Genomic DNA, 19,481 nt, shown 5'->3' with positions numbered 1-19,481 from the left:
CTATATGGTTCATTAAATGAAGCTTAACATTGTCTTTGTGTTTGTTCTTGAGTTGCCACAGTATGCAATAGACTGGCATGTCTTAAGGTCAATATTAGGTCAAAAATGTCAAAAAAAGAAACAGCTTTCCCTAGAAACTCATCAGTCAATCATTGTTTTGAGGAATGAAGGCTATACAATGCTTGAAATTGCCAAAAACTGAAGATTTCATACAAAGGTGTACACTACAGTCTTCAAAGACAAAGGACAACTGACTCTAACAAGGACAGAAAGAGATGTGGAAGACCAGATGTACAACTAAACAAGAGGATAAGTACATCAGAGTCTCTAGTTTGAGAAATAGACGCCTCACATGTCCTCAGCTAAATCTGTACATTATTCCAAACTTTTGGCCACCAGTGTATACTAATACTTTATTAAAAAAGTCAAAAGTTGTACTTGTTAACATCAGTTAATGCACTTTGGATTAACATGAACTAACAATGAACAGTTGTATTTTTATTAACTAACATTAACAAAGATTACTGTAAAGAATATATAGTTGATTGTTTGTTCATTATTCCTAAAGCATTAAGTAATGTTAACGAATGGAACCTTACTGTAAAGTGTTACCACTATTCCTTTAAACCTTTTCTGGTTAGTCTATGGATACCTTTAACAGCAAAAACATTTGGAATAGGAAAATGCATTATTTTTATTACGTTCTTGTTTTCAGGTAATTTATAAAATGTATTAACCCTAACCTGAGGCAAGCTGAGCCACTAGATCACTTTTTTCTTTTTTAGAAGTCATATTTCTATTTCTGCTTAACAACGTACACATTGTACTTTAAAACACCCCTTGCCCGCTGTAAAATCACTATAGAGCATGTCTTGTGTCTTATTGCTTTAGTAAATAATTTCATTCCCTGTACAGCACAGTCTTTTAAATAATTTTACAGTATATTTTGGGACTGTTTGCCCACCCCATATGACATTTGGCATATGCTACTGTAATATGTAAAGTATATCTTGTTCTGGGACTACAAATCACATATGAAATGTTTCTACTGTGATAGTATCATACTGTCTAACTGCACAAATGCTTTTAATTTGTTTGAAATACAGCACCAAGTCCTTTTGGAGGATGCATCCCCATGTATGCACATGGTTGTACAACACTTGGCTTGAATGATGATGTAGAATGTGAAAACGTGATGGAAAGACACACGTTGAAGTGTTCGATTGAGCTCACACTACCACAGAGCCATGTTTTTGGTAATTCTTTAATCCATCAACTTTCCTTAAAAACAACAAGCTAACATTTTCAATGAGTGTTCTCCACTAGGAACCAGAAAACACATCTTTTTTCTTTATCAAAACAAACAAACAAACAAACAAACAACAACAACAAATCCCATGGGGTAGCATGGGTGCTTTGGGTGGTTACAAATGATTGCTTTAAAATCTTTACAGGAACATTGCATATTGAACATTAATATCAGTAAAATCAGCAAAGTTAACAAAAAAGGTCAAAGTAAAGTGCTTTTGAGGAATGAAGTCTTAATTACTTAAAAGAGATGAATGTTTACAGTAATTGTTAAGAGCACAGACCACATGCTGCAAGTGTTCCTTTAATTCACAACAGTCCTCTGGATCTCTGTGACCAATGGGCTAATGGTGTATATGGTGTTTGCTTTTAAAAGGCACATTGATTGAAGAAGCTGGCATTGATTGATCTGATTCCATTCAGTCCAATTTAAATACTTAGCCCTACAGTAAGTGTATGTTTGTGTTTACGTGTGGGAAGAACAACCAGAGTCAACACAGGAGTCCATGAGAGATAGATCATGATGAAGCATCAGTGCATGTTAGTGAGCGTATCTCTGTCAATTAATCGCTCTTCACTGTTTTTTGAGTGTAATGTTTGTAAAACTGGGAATCAGTGTTGAATAGTCTGTCCCACCAGGTGAATGTAGATCCATAGTTGCCCACAAAATTCATGTGGTGGAAGTCGTGGAAACGTGCACCAGCGTAGAATGGAATCAAATGTAGCGGGTTCAGAGGAATGTCATAACCACTAAACAGAGGGAAAAAAAGAAGGCGTAAAAGAATGAAACAAACTAATACCATATACTCTAAATGTACACCGATCAGCCACAACATTAAAACCACCTGCCTAATATTGTGTAGGTCCCTCTCGTGCCGCCAAAACAGCGCCAACCCTCATCTCAGAATAGCATTCTGAGATGATATTCTTCTCACCACAATTGTACAGAGCGGTTATCTGAGTTACCGTAGACTTTGTCAGTTCGAACCAGTCTGGACATTCTCTGTTGACCTCTCTCATCAACAAGGCGTTTCCGTCCGCAGAACTGGATGTTTTTTGTTTTTGGCACCATTCAAAGTAAATTCTAGAAATACTCAAACCAGCCCATCTGGCACCAACAATCATGCCATGGTCTAAATCACTGAGATCACATTTTTTCTCCATTCTGATGGTTGATGTGAATATTAACTGAAGCTCCTGACCCGTATATGTGTGATTTTATGCACTGCTGCCACACGATTGGCTGATTAGATAATCGCATGGATGATTGTTGGTGCCAGACGAGCTGGTTTCAGTATTTCTGTAACTGCTGATCTGGGATTTTCACACACAACAGTCTCTAGAATTTAATCTGAATGCTGCCAAAAACAAAAAACATCCAGTGAGCGGCAGTTCTGTGGACGGAAACGCCTTGTTGATGAGAGAGGTCAACAGAGAATGGCCAGACTGGTTCAAACTGACAAAGTCTACAGTAACTCAGATAACCCCTCTGTACAATTGTGGTGAGAAGAATATAATCTCAGAATGCTATTCTGAGATGCGGGTTGGTGCTGTTTTGGCGGCACGAGGGGGACCTACACAATATTAGGCAGGTGGTTTTAATGTTGTGGCTGATCAGTGTACATAAATAAGTTGATGGAAAGTATTACAATATTGTAAAATCTTTTGTCAATATACAGTATATTTCCCCAGTAGACAGAAGTGCAATAATCTGTGACCATAAATGTCCATGACATTAAGTTAAAGTAGGGCTGTCGGATTATCTGGTTAATTTAGCACATTATAAAAAAATTACGCAATGTTTTCGCAAAGCATGTTTCATGTATCGACAATCAGCCCAGCCCCAGCTACTACTACAGGCAACGTGCCTCGCCAAACTACACTGATAGCAGGCAGCACAGAATGATTAAGGAGCTGTTTACACAGGACACGTTCTTGCGTTCAAATACAGCTGGAAGGAGTGAAACAGAATGGAACAGAACACCAAGGCCTCAAGACGTGTTTTTTTAAAGTTGAACTATTTTACTCATGGCGCAAGATGCTGAAAAAACAAAGACGTCTGTCTGGCACATGTGTACATAAACAATAAAAAACTTACATTGATTGAGGGCTCTATTTTCGTGCAACACGCAACAGCTGTGCACAACATAATATATAATTTTTGCTAATTCTAAGCGCAATTTTTATGGCAGCACAAAGCGCAAGGGGAGTGTGGTGGGAGTGTTTGTGCTATCTGTGGGTGTATGCAAGCAAACTGTGGGTGTATTGCCTGTTAATGAAGTGGTGCAAAGTTCAATTAGCTATTTTCCTGATAAATAGGTTGTTGCGCTAAGACGTCTGAGAAGCATGTCTGTTTTCAGCACAAATTATAAACTCAGTTCCTGCATTTATAGTTTGGAGATTCCATCAGCAGATGGTAATAAAGTTCATGTCCAAAGTCTGAAAATAGAGCGGAGCATCAAATTAAGTCCCTGACAATCACTGTTGTAGCAGTTTTATAAAACAAAATTGTATGAGATTTGTGTAAAACCTAATCGCGGTCATGGTTTTTATTTAAATGATTTTCTCCCCTTTTCTCCTCAATTTGGAATGCCCAATTCCCAATGCACTCTAAATCCTCGTGGTGGAGTAGCGAATCAGTTGCCTCCGCGTCTGAGACCGTCAATCCGCGCATCTTATCACGTGGCTTGTTGAGCACGTTATCGTGGAGACCTAGCGCGTGTGGAGGCTCACGCTATTCTCCGCGGCATCCACGCGCAACTCACCACGCGCCCCACCGAGAGCAAGAACCACATTATAGCGACCACGAGGAGGTTTACCCAACGTGACTCTACCCACCCTAGCAACCGGGCCAATTGGTTGCTTAGGAAACCTGACTGGAGTCGCTCAGCACACCTTGGATTCGAACTTGCGACTCCAGGTGTGGTAGTCAGCATCTTTACTTGCTGAGCTACCCAGGCCCCCAATTATTATTATTATTATTGTTTATTTTTACAATTTGTATTAATATTATTTTTACCGATGTTGTAGAGTAAGTTTTAAGTCACTGCAAAAGAGGCCGGTGGAAGAGGCTACACTGACACTACACTCAAAGCGCTTTACATCAACCACCGCCAGTGTGCAGCATCCGCCTGGATGATGCGACAGTACGCTCACCACACACCAACTACAGTACTTCATTACATTGATTACATTTTTGTTTCGTTTAAAGTGTAATTTGAATTAGAATTTTTTTGTGTGTGTGTTTCAATAAATAAATGACATTTTTAAAGCAAAATTGACTGGTAGAAGTGAAGTGCGTGCAAAAATCCACAGCCTAATACAATAACTGTTAATCCTAGCCATGATTTGTGTGTCACGTGATCAATATGATAATAATACTTACAGTACATTCTCTATAATTTAACGGTGCCTACATCCAAATCCTGACAAGAACCACATTTTCCATGCGTATAAAAGGAGCACGTCACTGTCATATAAATATGTCTGACATTCAATAATGGATCCAGTAAATGCACAAAAGAACATAAGTTCATATTTCCATTCATTTAATTCATTGCAAACAGCTAATTTACACTACCAACGTTTTATAAATATGCCGTCTTTGTTTATATCGCTGGTGCTTGACAAGGAAAGGACTATATAACCTGACAGAGATGGTACAATAGCAGGAGAAGAACCTCAGAATTAAATTGCACTTGATCTAGCCCATTAGCGCTTTTCCAGCACAATTTCACCAAACCCACTTGCGCCTAGACTTAGCGGTTGCTTGCACAATAATACCAAAACTTCATGGCCATGCCCACTAATATTAGACTTTCTTAACATGGTGTGACAACATCAATGCCCCAGGCCAGGGCACGGTCACATTATTATTGAAAAAGACAGAGTGTGTGTACTGGGTTTACCTGTGAACATCAATGGTTTCAAGCAAGCGGAAAGTGACCCAGGCCCAGAGCAAAATAACATGATTACAGAAGACCATGATGCCAATGAAGAATCCTGCCCCTAAAATCAGAGTCTCAGCAGGGTGGGCATATTCTGCCTGCATGCCAAATGGAGCCTAATTTATAAACAGAGACAAAGAGAATGATGACAGATTGTAGTGGTGTGCTTGTGTAAAACTGACAACAAAAGTGTGGATTTTGTGACCTATGGGCACAAAAAAGTGGCACGAACATTGTTGGACTGGAAACTTAAGGAACAGTTCTACAAAAAAAGATTTTTTTTTTTCCTATGTTACACACACTCATGACATTTGAACCCTATATAATTCTTTCTTCCATGAGACACAAAAGCAGATGTTAGGAAGAATGACCAAGCTGATTTTTTTTATTTATAGGCTAATGCCAAGCTCCTAAAAGGACAAAAAAGCACCATAAAAGTATAATACAAATAGTCCATACGACTCGTTTGCTATATTGCAAGTCATACAATATCTTTGCGTATGCAACAGATTGAAATTTAAGTTGTTGTTCACTGAAAATCTTCCCCTCTCAACCAGATCTCACTCCGGAGGCATCTTCACATCACAAATTTGAATAAAATGAGATTTATGAGCTAACAGCAGAGAGGAAGATTATCAGTGAATAATGGCATACAGTACATTTCGGTCTGTTCTTCACACAAAGCTATCATATGACTTCAGAAGACTTAGCACATAAGTCATATGGACCACTTTTATGGTGCTTTTTGCTCTTTTGCTTTAGAGCTTGTCAGTATAAATCACCATCCACTTCCACTGTATGGAAAAGAGTTTCAGTTTTTGTTTCATGGGAGAAAGAAAACAATATAGGGCTGGAACAACATGAGGGTGAGTAAATGACAAACGTTTAATTTTTGGGTGAACTATTCCTTTAAAAGCCCTTTAATAAAGGCTTGCTTATAGTTTCCCTTCATTTGCATATTCTGAGTGTCTGTAAGAGTGAAAGTAACTTACGGTGAAGTCGTGATGGACTTTATGAATGTATTTGTAGATTCTGCGATGATGTAGGGCTCGGTGGAGAAAGTAATGCCATGTGTCCTCAATCACTGCACAGCCAAAACATTGAGCCAATAGATAAGGCCTGAGATGGTGAAAGAGATTATAATTATGAAACCAAGGGCCATGAGAACTCATAAAAATGACTACGTTCAGGCATTAAACTCTTAATGGTGCAAGCTGATATATCCTTTGAACTTGTTATTTGTTAGCCAATAAGCATGCTCACATGTGATATGTTAAGCCACTAGGCTGACATGGTGCAAGCCAATACACTTGCAAACTCTCTCTTTGCTTAACATTTAAGTTTGCTCAGTCTGCAAGTAAGCCGGTTTCACTGCAGCGCGCTGTGAAAGTTTTCTCTGAATCCCTCCACCTCCCCAGCTTCACCTGTCTAGGCTTGCTACACGGGGATTGTAATCATGTTTAATTATGTAGCAGCATGTCACACATGTTTTATGCAGCATGTCTTGTGTTTTTCTAATTGTGCAGCAGCAGCATGTCCGCATGCTTAACTCAGTATGACTCCGCAAGTCTCCGAACTTTCTTTGTAACGGCAGTGGCGTAGCAGATCTAGTCTGCCAAGACCTGCTGGGGCCGATTGCATAAACATAGCCAATAACTTAAGACATTGTGTAACAATTAGTCTGACTAGCTAAAGACATCATAGAAAGCCTGTTGCATAAAATAAGCTCACATTTGTCTTTAATAAGACAAATTTGCATTGCATTGTGGGAAAAGTAAGACACTGAACAGCTAAATAAAATTGCAGCCAGTGGGCACTCAACAGTTTTCCTTTGCTGAAAATATTTGTCTGTTAGAAGAATGCAATGCTTCAAAATCAGTTGTAATTAACAAATTTAGTGATTTAAACCCAAAAAATAAAAGACTTTTTGTTACCATCGTAGAAGTCATGAGCTGTGTCCCAAACGACACACTATACACTATGCACTTACAAAATATAATATGCACTCAGCCATGTAGTGTAAGAATTTTCAAAGTGTATCATCTTCCCAGATGGAACACAGCTTTTTTTTAATTACATGGAAGCGTTCGGCGTTTAGCAGCTGACGGAAGTGATGTGTTGCCACTAGCTTTATCGCGTTAGCCAACCTCATTCCAGCACTTGTATCTTAAACAATGTACATATTCACACAGATCAGAGTGATGGTAAAGCATTCAACTCACATTTGTAAGGTGCAGAATCCACTGAAGTTTTGCTAGCTGCTACATTCTTAACTATTTACAACTGTTTTGTCAGACCAGCAGCGTAGCCAGGTAATTGTGTCCAACATTCCACACTCCATTTTGACGGTTGAAAAAGTGCATCATCCGGGTACTTGAAGCACACTCCTTTTTGCTGCATTTTCAGTGTAAACATACAACTCGCACTACACTACAAAATGGCTTAGAATAGTGCAGAAGTGTGCGGTTTGGGACGCACCTAAATCTTCTACAAAGTCTTAACTGAAGCCCCCACTGGCTCAGTTGACATTTATTTTCACTGGCAACATGGAATGTAAACAAAAGTTAGCCTAGGGGTCTGCTGTCTTACATTTTGGTCTTAAAGGTGTGTAAGTGATTTTTTTCATGGATAAGTATGCAAAAAAGTTCCTATTCCCTTAAAGATATTATGAAATAAGTGTCTTGAGATATCTCACCGGTCTCTGTGACAGCTGTAGACTTTGTAAACAGCAAACAAAAATGTGTCCACGGACCGCAGACACTGACGCTTTTCATCTGTCAATCATTTTGCTTGTTCACATAGTGTTGTATTTGAAGTGGATCATTGAGGCTGTGATTCATATTGTTTGTCAGTTGAGGGCGCTATTGAGCCACAGTTGGATTTGATAGCCACAGGAACAAACAATGCTGCTCTTTTGCTCCATTTCGGTCTCAAAATTATCTTTGGAGGGTGGGATTTTGGAATGAGGGGGTGTGGCTAATTCAAAGGCTCAGTCATGTGAAAGCTTCAGAATGCTAAAATCGCTTACAGCAACTTTAAATTAATTAAATTAAAAGCTTTTATGCAACTGACTGAAAAAGTTAAGACCAAAATTTTGTTAAGACCAGTCTTAACAGTTTTATGCAACTGGCCCCCAAATCCTATCAATATGTCAAACCCACATAAAAATATGTGAGAAGTGTTCTCACCAGCGAGGTATGGAGTCCCAGTCGTAAGGGATGTTGAAGAACTCAGTAAAGTAATATGTTCCACAGATGAGTGGTAGCTGGATACAGAAGTGATTAAACAACAGCATTTTAAAGCACTTCCACTGTTTCTCCCATGTCTCTGGTTTGTCCTAGAAGCACAAATATAAAAATATATAAGGGAAAGGGCACAGACAGCATCATTACAGGTATCAAGAGACATTTGAGTATATATATATATATATATATATATATATATATATATATATATATATATATATATATATATATATATATAAACTTATATCGTCACTGGACACCACATACCGGTTGGATCTTATACTTTTGCATGAAAGGGAGGAACTGAAAAATAAAGCCAGGCAGACAGAACAGGAAATAAACGAGTTCATGGACGATGAGGGAGCCCCAGGTGGCGATCTGGAATTTGCTGTAGTTCTGCAGCATGTGATTCCATGCATGCTTCAAAGGTTCCTGCAGTGGATTTTCTGGCAGAACTGAATCGACAAATTCCACGGCCAGATACGCCGAGGACAGAATGTTGGCTGTGCCGTTCACTTCCATGGCTGCGAGTCAACTGGACTCACCACGTGAATAACTGTATAAACAAATGACATGAATAAAGATCGATGCTGCTTGGTTAACTATCTCAGAGCAGGTGAACAGAAGTGTGGCTTGTCTGAAGGACAGGTAGGAAAATAAGGAAATGTGTTAAAGGAATAATTCAACCTAAAATGAAAATTCTCTTTACATTCACACAGCCTCATGCCATCACAGATGTGTATTATTTTCTTTCTTCTGCAGAACACAAATTAAGATTTTTAGAAAAATATTTCAGCTCTGTAGGTCCATTCAATGCAAGTGAATGGTGACCAGAACTTTGAAGCTCCAAAAAGTGCATAAAGGCAGTATTAAGGTAATCCATAAGACTCCAGTGGTTTAATCCATGTCTTCAGAAGTGATCTAATCGATTTTGGATGAGAACAGACTAACATTTAACTCCTTTTTTACTATAAATCTTGCGTCAAGCACTAGGAAGTGTAATCGAACTTGAAATCATGATTGTGCTAAGAGTCTGCAATGGCAAGTTGGCCTGTTCTCACCCAAAACTGACTGGGTTACTTCAGAAGACATGGATTAAACCACTGGAGTCTTATGGATTACTTTTATGCTGCTTTTTGGAGCTTCAAAGATTGCATTGCATTGAATGGACCTACAGAGCTGAGATATTCTTCTAAAAAATCTTCATTTGTGTTCTGCAGAAGATAGAAAGTCATTCACATCTGGGATGGCATGATGCTGACTAAATGATCAGCGAATTTTCATTCTTGGGTGAACTGTTCCTTTAAGGTAATTAGGGCTACATTATAAAATATTTGGATGTGGCACCTTACTGATCTACATCAGGAAAGTGGTATAATATACTATACAGAAATATGTCATGAGTTACAGCTAGATATCGTCCGTTATTTAACATTAAAAGTGTGTGTTTTCCAACTTCACACCCATAAACTATGATATTCCATTGAAATTAAATTAATGCACATCATTATCATTTTTAAAATGCAGTGAATGGAAGCCATGCCCAGCAGCCAAAAAATGATCAATATAACTGTAATTTAGCAATAAATTACAATATAATTTGCGATTGCAACTACACGAACACTGTAAGTTTCACAAAGTACCAATAGACAGTATTCCTGTCTGTGACAGCAGCAATTGTACAGAGTATTTAATGATTTTATGTAAAGAAATTAAATAACTATTAAAGGTTAAAAATAGAAATTTTGATAAATGTATGACGAGGTGGAAAAAATAATTAAAACTGTTGAATGATAACATGTACATTGAATATTTATGATATTATTTGCTATCCATTTGTAGATGTACACAGCATACACAAGCTCAAACATAACAGAGACACTACAATTTTTTATTATAGTATTACTGCATATATGCATGACCTGGTCAGTCTATTTAATCACAATTCCCTAATTATTCTACCTCTGCGTTGGTAAGGTAAAAATATTGTGTGTGTGTGTGTGTGTGTATATATAAATTGACTAAAATCTAAAGTAACAATCTCTTCAAACAATAATATTTATCTGCCATTTATTATTCTGCAGCTCTAATTTTATTCAGAGTAGTTGAAATAGTGCAAATATTTCTTCTAATATTTACATTATTTCAGATTTACCTATTCAAACATTTATTAAAGACATTAAAACAAGTATTACAATATAAGTGTCTACATTTCTGGAAACATGTTGTTGACTCACCTATGGTATGAGAAGGTCTCCCTCTACCTGCACTGCCAGTATGGATGCTTTTAATGTGACAGAACTTTACATTGGACCATTGGCTGAGACAAGAGGAGACTGACGTTTGTGGGCAGAGGCTGAGAACTGATTGGCTGAGGGAATGAACTGCCGATAGTGAGACCTTGAGTTTCTGCAACAGCCAATCAGAAACGCACTTGTCTTTCATAACCTGCACAGACTGGGCTGGGTTGGACTAGTCGTTACATAGATAAAGTATGGCACATACAGGCACATTCACACGTCTCTCTCCTGCTATTTTCTTGACTCATTTAGAATTCCTTTGTTTGGCCCCAAGTATGTGAATTAAGCAAAATACTTAAAAAAAAATAAAAAAAATAAATAAAAATAAAAAAATCAGTATACTTGATTAGTCCACATGCAGAGATACTATTGCCATTTTCACACACAGGAAATACTATGTAGGCTGAATAACTTTTTTGCATATTTCAGTGTGTTGTACTTGAGCTGCTTGTGAACACACTCTCCCACTTACACAAAGAAAATCATCCTAACATTAGTGTATTGACAAGAAGCATGTTTATTAATAATGATAAAAAAAAGTTGAGACAGTTCAAGAACACAACATTCCTCTTGACTGACAATTAATAATACACTGTCATATATAATGTATATATATTCATTAAGAGGCCTGGTGACAGCAGTTAGAGATCTGAAGAGACAGTTCACCCATAAATGAAAATTCTCTCCTTACTCACCGTCATGCCATCCTAGATGTGTTACTTTCTTCTGCAGAACACAAATGAAGATTTTTAGAAGAATATCTCAGCTCTGTAGGTCCATACAATGCAAGTGAATGGTGACCAGAACTTTGAAGTGCCAAAAAGGAAATAAATGCAGCATAAAAGTCATCCATATGACTCCAGTGGTTTAATCCATGCCTTCTGAGGCGATACGATAGGTATGGGTGAGAAACAAATCAATATTTTAGTCCTTTTTTACTATAAATTCTCCTCCTTTGCCAGTAGGTGGCGATATGCACAGAATGTGAGTTGCCAAAAACAAAAGAAGAAAAATGTTAGAGTGAAAGTGTAGATTTTTAGACAAAAAGGACTTAAATATTGATCTGTTTCTCACTCACACCTATCATTTAGCTTCTGAAGACATGGATTAAACATATGAATTACTTTTAAGCTGCCTTTATGTGCTTTTTGGAGCTTCAAAGTTCTGGCCACTATTCACTTGCATTGTATGGACCTACAGAGCCTGAGATATTCTTCTAAAAATCTTTGTGTTCGCAGAAGAAAGAAAGTCACACATCTGGGATAGCATGAGGGTGAGTAAATTATAGCATTTTCATTTTAGGGTGAACTATCCCTTTAAATCCTCAACAGTAAGGGAGAAGAAAAAGAACACAAAAAAAAGAGAGAAAATATATATTTATTTAAGTAAGAAAGAAAGAAAGAAAGAGTACCTTTATACTTTATTTCTTCAGTGTTCAATACCGCTAGTAAGAGAGCACATCACTTGGTTACTGAATACAGCAGTAGTTTAAGAATGGCACACACACGTCAGTATTTAGAACCATGCAAAGCGGTTTAATACCCAAGCAACCAGCACCAGTCCACAGTATTGTGCATGCCAAAGCGTTCATGTTAACGGGCATTTCACATGTCAAAGATTGCATTTCTTGAACAACCGGACCACAAGATAAAATCCAGAGGATATTAAATGAACATCAATGGACAGTTCAAACTTTAAGACTTCAAATGTAGTTTGGCAAAGAAATTGCACAATGTAAAAGTTAATTTGTCTTCAATAGAGACCCTTCTAAGTTTCAATTCTAATCGCAACACAAAATGTACATCTTCGTTACCTTCATAATGAAGATGGCTTTAAGTCTAGTGACTTCATAACAAGCTTCCAAGAGGCAACAAAGTGCTGGAAAACTAGCCACCTTTTCGCTCAAACTTTATCTGAATGAGCAAAAATCAAGATTCCTTCCGATCACATGATCTAGCAGCAAAATTGCTGGGCATGCCCTCGGCTCAAACTCACGTTGCAGATGCACTGGCCAAATGTTTGCACCAGTCTTTACTCAGAGGTTAACAACATTGTGTTATATATTGATCCTGCTTCGTTAGTGCTCCTCAAAGTGCAATAATCTTCATCGTTGACTACTCTCAAACAAGAGAAACCGAAAGAAAAGAGAGATAAAGAGTGTGTTAGTATATATGCTAGAGACAAAAAGTAGAGGTAGTGTGTGAATGCTTGTATTGACGTGTCTGAAGTGTTAACGTGTGAGAGACGGAGGGACAGAGAGAGGGACAGAGAGAAAGAGAGAGAATGAGAGCAGTATTCTCCAGGCCATTTCCATGGTGAAGCAGTTCCAGGATGAAGCCTCAGCCGTATTCAGAGCTTCAGTGCGAGCGAATCCTCCGCTGTACGTCAGCTTTAGCTCAAAGTGTTCAACAACTCCTCAGCTGCTCAGAGAGGTTTATCAATGATAGTCACACCTACATACATACACAGCGTTTGTCAGTATAGTCATTCTAAACAGTTTTTGATCAAATGTATTCATAATGATAATCAAAACATGAAAAACTCAGCATACAATCTTTTTATAGTAAAAAGCAGTAGCAGTGACTTCTGAACACCAGGTAATACTTAATACAAGTACAACTACACAAACAACCATCAAATGGGGCTCTGTCCCACTGCTTTCTTTTTGGCCCTGGCCTGTCCTGCTTTAAATGGATAGTTCACCTCAAAATGAAAATTCTCTCATCATTTACTCTCTCTCATGCCATCCCAGATGTGTATGACTTTCTCTCTTTAGCAGAACACAAATGAAGATTTTTAGAAGAATATTTCAGCTCTGTAGGTCCATACAATGCAAGTCAACTTGGTCCAAAACTTGAATCTCAAAAAGCACATAAAGGCAGCATAAAAGTAATCCATACAACTCCAGTGTTTTAATCCATGTCTTCTGAAGCGATATGATAGGTGTGGGTGAGAAACAAATCAATATTTAAGTCCTTTTTTTTTTTTTTTTTTTTTTACTATAAATGTCCACTTTCAACCAACCCTCCCAAGCGCTTTTCTCTACAAAGAGTCCTTCTTTTGTTTTTTGTGATTCGCATTCTCCGTGCATATCGCCACCTACTGGGCAGGAAAAAAGAACTTTCATATTGATCTGTTTCTCACCCACACCTATCATATTGCTTTTGAAGACATGGATTTTACGGAATATACCGGGTTCAATAAAAGTTAAGCTTAATCGACAGCATTTGTGGCATAATATTGATAACCACAAAAACGTATTTTGATTTTCCCCTCCTTTTCTTTAAAATAGGCAAAAATCGAGGTTACAGTGAGGCACTTACAATGGAAGTGAATGGGGCCAATTTTTGAACGTTAAAATACTCACTGTTTCAAAAGTTTAGCCACAAGACATAAAGGATATGCGTGTAAACATGATTTTAGTGTTATAAAATCACTTACTAACTTTTTCTGTGTAAAGTTATAGCCAATTTTACCATGACGATGTAATGTCAACAAACTCTAAAACGACTGTAAAAATGATCATTTAAACAACTTTACAGCTCAGATAATACACAAGTTTTAAGTGCTTTTATAAAATTATAAGCTTCACATTTAAACACTCAAAAAAGTTGTCCCATTCACCTCCATTGTAAGTGCTTCACTGTAACCTCCATTTTTGCATTTTTTTTTAAAGAAAAGGAGGGACGAGTCGAAATTATTTTCCATGGTTATCAACATTATGCCACAAATGCTGTCAATTGAGCTTAACTTGTATTGAACCCGGAATATTCCTTTAACCACTGGAGTCTTATGAATTACTTTTATGCTGCCTTTATGTGCTTTTTTGAGCTTCAAAATGTTGACCCTGTCGACTTGCATTGTATTGACCTACAGAGCTGAGATATTCTTCTAAAAATCTTCATTTGTATTCAGCAGAAGAAAGAAAGTCATACACATCTGGGTTGGCATGAGGGTGAGTAAATGATGAGAGAATTTTCATTTTTGGGTGAACTATCCCTTTAATGCATACTGAGATTTATAAAACAGATAGTTCTGGTCCTGGATGCTGAATGGTCAATACAACATTCCAGTCGTGCAAAAATAATCAATATAGTAAAAGATATGAAGGGAAACACCTGATTAGCAAGTTATTGTATATGTCAATGAGCAGCACCCACAGACGGCAACTAATAACCTTAGTTTACATGTCAGGGACTATTTCTTCCATTGGAATACATTTGCTTTATACTTCTTAGTATAACTAGTATGTCAAATAGTACAATATGCAATGATAAACATTTCAAGCATTCGTATGCTACACTGTCACATGACCTGACTATTTTGCATGTTTAATCAGTGACTGGCATCCAGTTCGTCTTTGACCAAAAAAAAAAAAAAAAAAAAAAAAATGCAGCTATTTTGCATTTGTAGTTCAAGTTTTTAGGAAAAAATGTTTCAAGTTTTGGCAGTCAAATAATAAGTCAAAAAAGAGATGTTAAAAACTGTGGTTCGTATTACTACCAGTTCAGTCATTGAAAATGTAAGGTAAAACGCATTACATTGCCGGGTGCATTGAGAAAATGTGCGTACTGCAAAAAACTAGTATGAGTAGTATGGTAGCAGGCTATATCGAACATAGCCTCTTTTTCTGACCTGCATAGCTGCGTCCTGTGCTCATACAGGTGGGCAGTAGGGTCCATTTATCGGTGTTTGGGTTGTAGAACTCCACTGAAGCCAGGTTACAGGAGCCATCATCACCACCAATCACATAAAGCAGGTTATTCACAGCACACACACCTGAATACACATACACATGTTACTGCTGGAACATTTTACAGTAGCTGGAAATTGTTTTAACAGTAGCTGGTGGAAGGAAGATCTCATGCTGCTCAGTCCAACTCACCTGCGTTCCTGCGGCACATATTCATGTCAGCCACCTGTTTCCATGTGTTAGTGGCTGGATCAAAAACTTCACAGCTCTTTCTAACCAGTGGGCCGTCGTGCCCACCCACTGCATACAGCAGACCTTTTAACACACCCACACCTGTGCAACACACACATATGCGGTTGAGACAAATACACTGTGTTACAGATACACTACATAGTATCATTTCATTGTTCCAACTGATCTTAAAATTGCCGCTGTTACGCCAGTCCTTAAAGGTCCCAACTTAGATACATTTTCCCTCTGCAACTATCGTCCTATTTCTAACCTGCCTTTTATATCTAAACTTCTGGAAAAAGTTGTAGCCTCCCAGTTACAATCACATCTTGCAGCTAATAATCTCTATGACCCTTTCCAATCTGGTTTCCGCCTATTCCACAGCACTGAATCTGCTCTCTTGAAGGTCATTAATGATCTCCTCCTCTGCTGACTCTGGATTTCTCAGTATTCTGATCTTGCTTGACCTGAGCTCTGCTTTTGACACTGTATACCACAAAACACTCCTTTCCCGACTTTCAGATATTGGTATTACTGGCACTCCTCTATCCTGGTTTTCTTCCTACCTCACTAACAGACAGTATTTAATCTCTATTAAGAAAAACAAATCCCCTACTGCTCCTCTCTCTCAGGGTATCCCCCAAAGTTCTGTACTAGGTCCACTACTGTTCATAATTTACATTCTCCCGCTAGGTCAGATCATCCGTCGTCATGGTCTCGGTTATCACTGCTATGCTGATGACACCCAGATTTATACATCTGCACGTTTTGATGAAACACATGCCATCAGCTAATTAACTGCCTGTATCAGTGATGTAAAAATCTGGTTAAACCGTAATTTCCTCAAATTCAATGCTGACAATCTGAGATCATGATTTCTGGGCCACAAACACCTATAAGAAATATTGACATTTGTGTCAATATTGATGGAAATCTGACCAATCCTTCTAAAACCATTAAGAATCTGGGAATCACTTTCGATCCATCTCTTACTTTTGAAGCCCACATTAGAACCATCACTAAAATGCTTTCTTCCATCTACGTCACATTGCATGACTTCACCCCATTCTCAGTTTGAAGGATGCAGAATCACTAGTTCATGCTTTCATATCATCACGTCCCGACTACTGTAACTGCCTCTTTACTGGCCTACCAGCTAAAACTATTGCCCGATTACAATACATCCAAAACTCTGCAGCTAGAGTTCACACTAACACCAAGCGTTCTGCACATATTACTCCCGTCTTGTTTAGTCTTCACTGACTGCTTATCTGGTAGCATTGCACTGGTAGCATTGTCTTTAAATTGTTTTACTTGGGTCAAATGTTTTAAGTAGCATTCCACAAGCTTCTCACAATAAGTCGCTGGAATTTTGGCCCATTCCTCCAGACAGAACTAGTGTAACTGAGTCCGGTTTGTAGGTCTTCTTGCTCGCACACACTTTAAGTTCTGCCCACAAATTTTCTATCAGACTGAGGTCAGGGCTTTGTGATGGCCACTCCAAAACCTTGACTTTGTTGTCCTTAAGCCATTTTGCCACAACTTTGGAGGTATGCTTGGGGTCACTGTCCATTTGGAAGACCCATATATGACCAAGCTTTAACTTTATGGCTGATGTCTTGAGATGTTGCTTCAATATATCCGCATAATTGTCCTTCCTCATGATGCCATCTTTGTTGTGAAGTGCACCAGTCCCTCCTGCAGCAAAGCACCCCCACAACATGATGCTGCCACCCCATTCTTCACGGTTGGGATGATGTTCTTCGGCAAGCCTCACCCTTTTTCCTCCAAACATAACAATAGTCATTATGGCCAAACAGTTCAACTTTTGTTTCATCAGACCAGAGGACATTTCTCCAAAAAGTAAGATCTTTGTCCCCATGTGCGCTTGCAAACTGTAGTCTGGCTTTTTTATGGCAGTTTTGGAGCAGTGGCTTCTTCCTTGCTGAGCAGCCTTTCAGGTTATATCGATATAGGACTTGTTTTACTGTGGATACAGATACTTGTCTACCTGTTTCCTCCAGCATCTTCACAAGGTCCTTTGCTGTTGTTCTGGGATTGATTTGCACTTTTCCCACCAAACTACGTTCATCTCTAGGAGACAGAATGTGTCTCCTTCCTGAGCGGTATGATGGCTGTGTGGTCTCATGGTGTTTATACTTGCGTACTATTGTTTGTACAGATGAACATGGTACCTTCAGGTGTTTGGAAATTGCTCCCAAGGATGAACCAGACTTGTGGAGGTCCACAAATATTTTTTTTTTCTGAGGTTTTGGCTGATTTCTTTTGATTTTCGCATGATGTCAAGCTAAGAGGCATTGAGTTTGAAGGTAGGCCTTAAAATACATCCACAGGTCCACCTCCAATTCAGTACACCTCTTATCTGAAGCTAATTGTCTACAGGCTTGACATTGGAATGGAATTTTCCAAGCTGCTTAAAGGCACAGTTAACTTAGTGTATGTAAACTTCTGACCCACTGGAATTGTGATATAGTCAGTTAAAAGTGAAACAATCTGTCTGTAAACAATTGTTGGAAAAATTACTCATGTCATGCACAAAGTCTCAGGCTGTATTACGTTTCAAATTCTTCTCCTGACATACAAAGCTCTCAATGATCTGGCACCTTGTTATATATGTGATCTGCTGCATCCATACACACCAGCACTCACTCTTCGTTCTTCTGATTCCAAATTGTTGTCTGTCCCTAGATTTCGTCTATCCACTTTTGGTGGGAGATCCTTCAGTCTCGTTGCACTTAAACTGTGGAACTCTCTACCTCAGAGCCTCCGTGACATCTCCTTTATTTCTATCATTAAATCTCAGCTTAAAACACATATTTTCTCAGCACATTATCTGTCTATTGCTGAATGTTTTATTTCCCCCTTTGTAACTGAAATTGTAACTTCTGTTGATATGTATATTAATGTACTTTGTCCTGTTAAATGTTTATGGAGTGTAAAGTGTCCTTGAGCTTGTGGAAAGGCGCTATATAAATAAAACGTAATATTATTATTATAGTAGGGATGGAAATCATAAGGAATTTAACGATTCTGGTTCCAACTAATCCTTCGCTAAGCCTCGCCTTAAAAGCGTTTTTGATCAAACTTATCTTAGCAACTGTTGTCATCAGCCATTTCTCTGATAAGTGTTTTCTTTTTTTCTAAAACAAAGTGGAATTTTATAGAAATAATAATAAAAAATAAAAAAAACACTGTTGGTGGGTCACTTGTAATAGTGAAATGAGGTAACCAGAGAGGATACACGCAGTGTTTTTTTTTTTAATCTTTAAATAAATGTTGAGAAGAGCATGCTATGGATTAAACTGTGTCAGCTCTCATTCCTAAATGAACATATAACATCTGAAACGACACCTACATTTCCTCCAAGGTTATTTAAAAGTTAAAAACGTAACATTAATTAATTTATGTATTGATTCATGTCTTAGTAAAGGTGATAGTAAATAAGGAGTTCACAGCATCAAAATGAGTGTGTTATGAGACGTTATAAGCAGTTTTCACTTACACTAATGTTATGAGGTTTGTAATCACTATCAAGTGATGCGTTTCTCATTTTATGTGACTGTGATGATCATTTGCCTCAATTTTGATTCACAGTCTCCACAGTTTTTGACCAAATTACTATCCATTATCCATTCCATTTATGAGAATATTTGGCCAAAAACCGTGTCATTAATGGCAATCTCCCATTCATTCCTATGGGGAGTTATGCAGAGCTTGTCAGAATGAGACACCGTAA

General features: G+C 38.0%; 2 protein-coding genes across 2 annotated transcripts in view; both read right to left on the bottom strand.

Annotated features, from left to right (window-relative positions):
- Positions 1–1,246: 1,246 nt before the first annotated feature.
- LOC127444499 (methylsterol monooxygenase 1) lies at positions 1,247–13,201 on the bottom strand. Its single transcript, XM_051703875.1, has 7 exons — positions 12,212–13,201; positions 10,738–10,909; positions 8,768–9,056; positions 8,444–8,592; positions 6,248–6,374; positions 5,217–5,371; positions 1,247–2,058 (listed from the first exon to the last, which is right to left on the bottom strand). Exons 3-7 carry the CDS (start codon positions 9,020–9,022, stop codon positions 1,872–1,874), a joined length of 873 nt encoding a protein of 290 aa, XP_051559835.1. The 5' UTR covers positions 9,023–9,056; positions 10,738–10,909; positions 12,212–13,201; the 3' UTR covers positions 1,247–1,871.
- The window catches only part of LOC127444493 (kelch-like protein 2), a 20,542-nt gene continuing 13,470 nt past the window's right edge, over positions 12,410–19,481 (bottom strand). Inside the window, exons 13-15 of the mRNA XM_051703868.1 lie at positions 15,686–15,826; positions 15,436–15,579; positions 12,410–13,253 (exon numbers count right to left, since the gene is read on the bottom strand). Of these exons, the coding sequence (XP_051559828.1) occupies positions 13,225–13,253; positions 15,436–15,579; positions 15,686–15,826 (314 nt within the window). The 3' untranslated portion in view covers positions 12,410–13,224. The remainder of the gene's footprint in view (positions 13,254–15,435; positions 15,580–15,685; positions 15,827–19,481) is intronic.

This window comes from Myxocyprinus asiaticus, chromosome 8 (assembly GCF_019703515.2).
Source record: "Myxocyprinus asiaticus isolate MX2 ecotype Aquarium Trade chromosome 8, UBuf_Myxa_2, whole genome shotgun sequence".
NCBI lineage: Eukaryota > Metazoa > Chordata > Actinopteri > Cypriniformes > Catostomidae > Myxocyprinus > Myxocyprinus asiaticus.
Note: the sequence above shows the minus strand (reverse complement) of the source record. Positions and strands in the feature narration are given on the sequence as shown.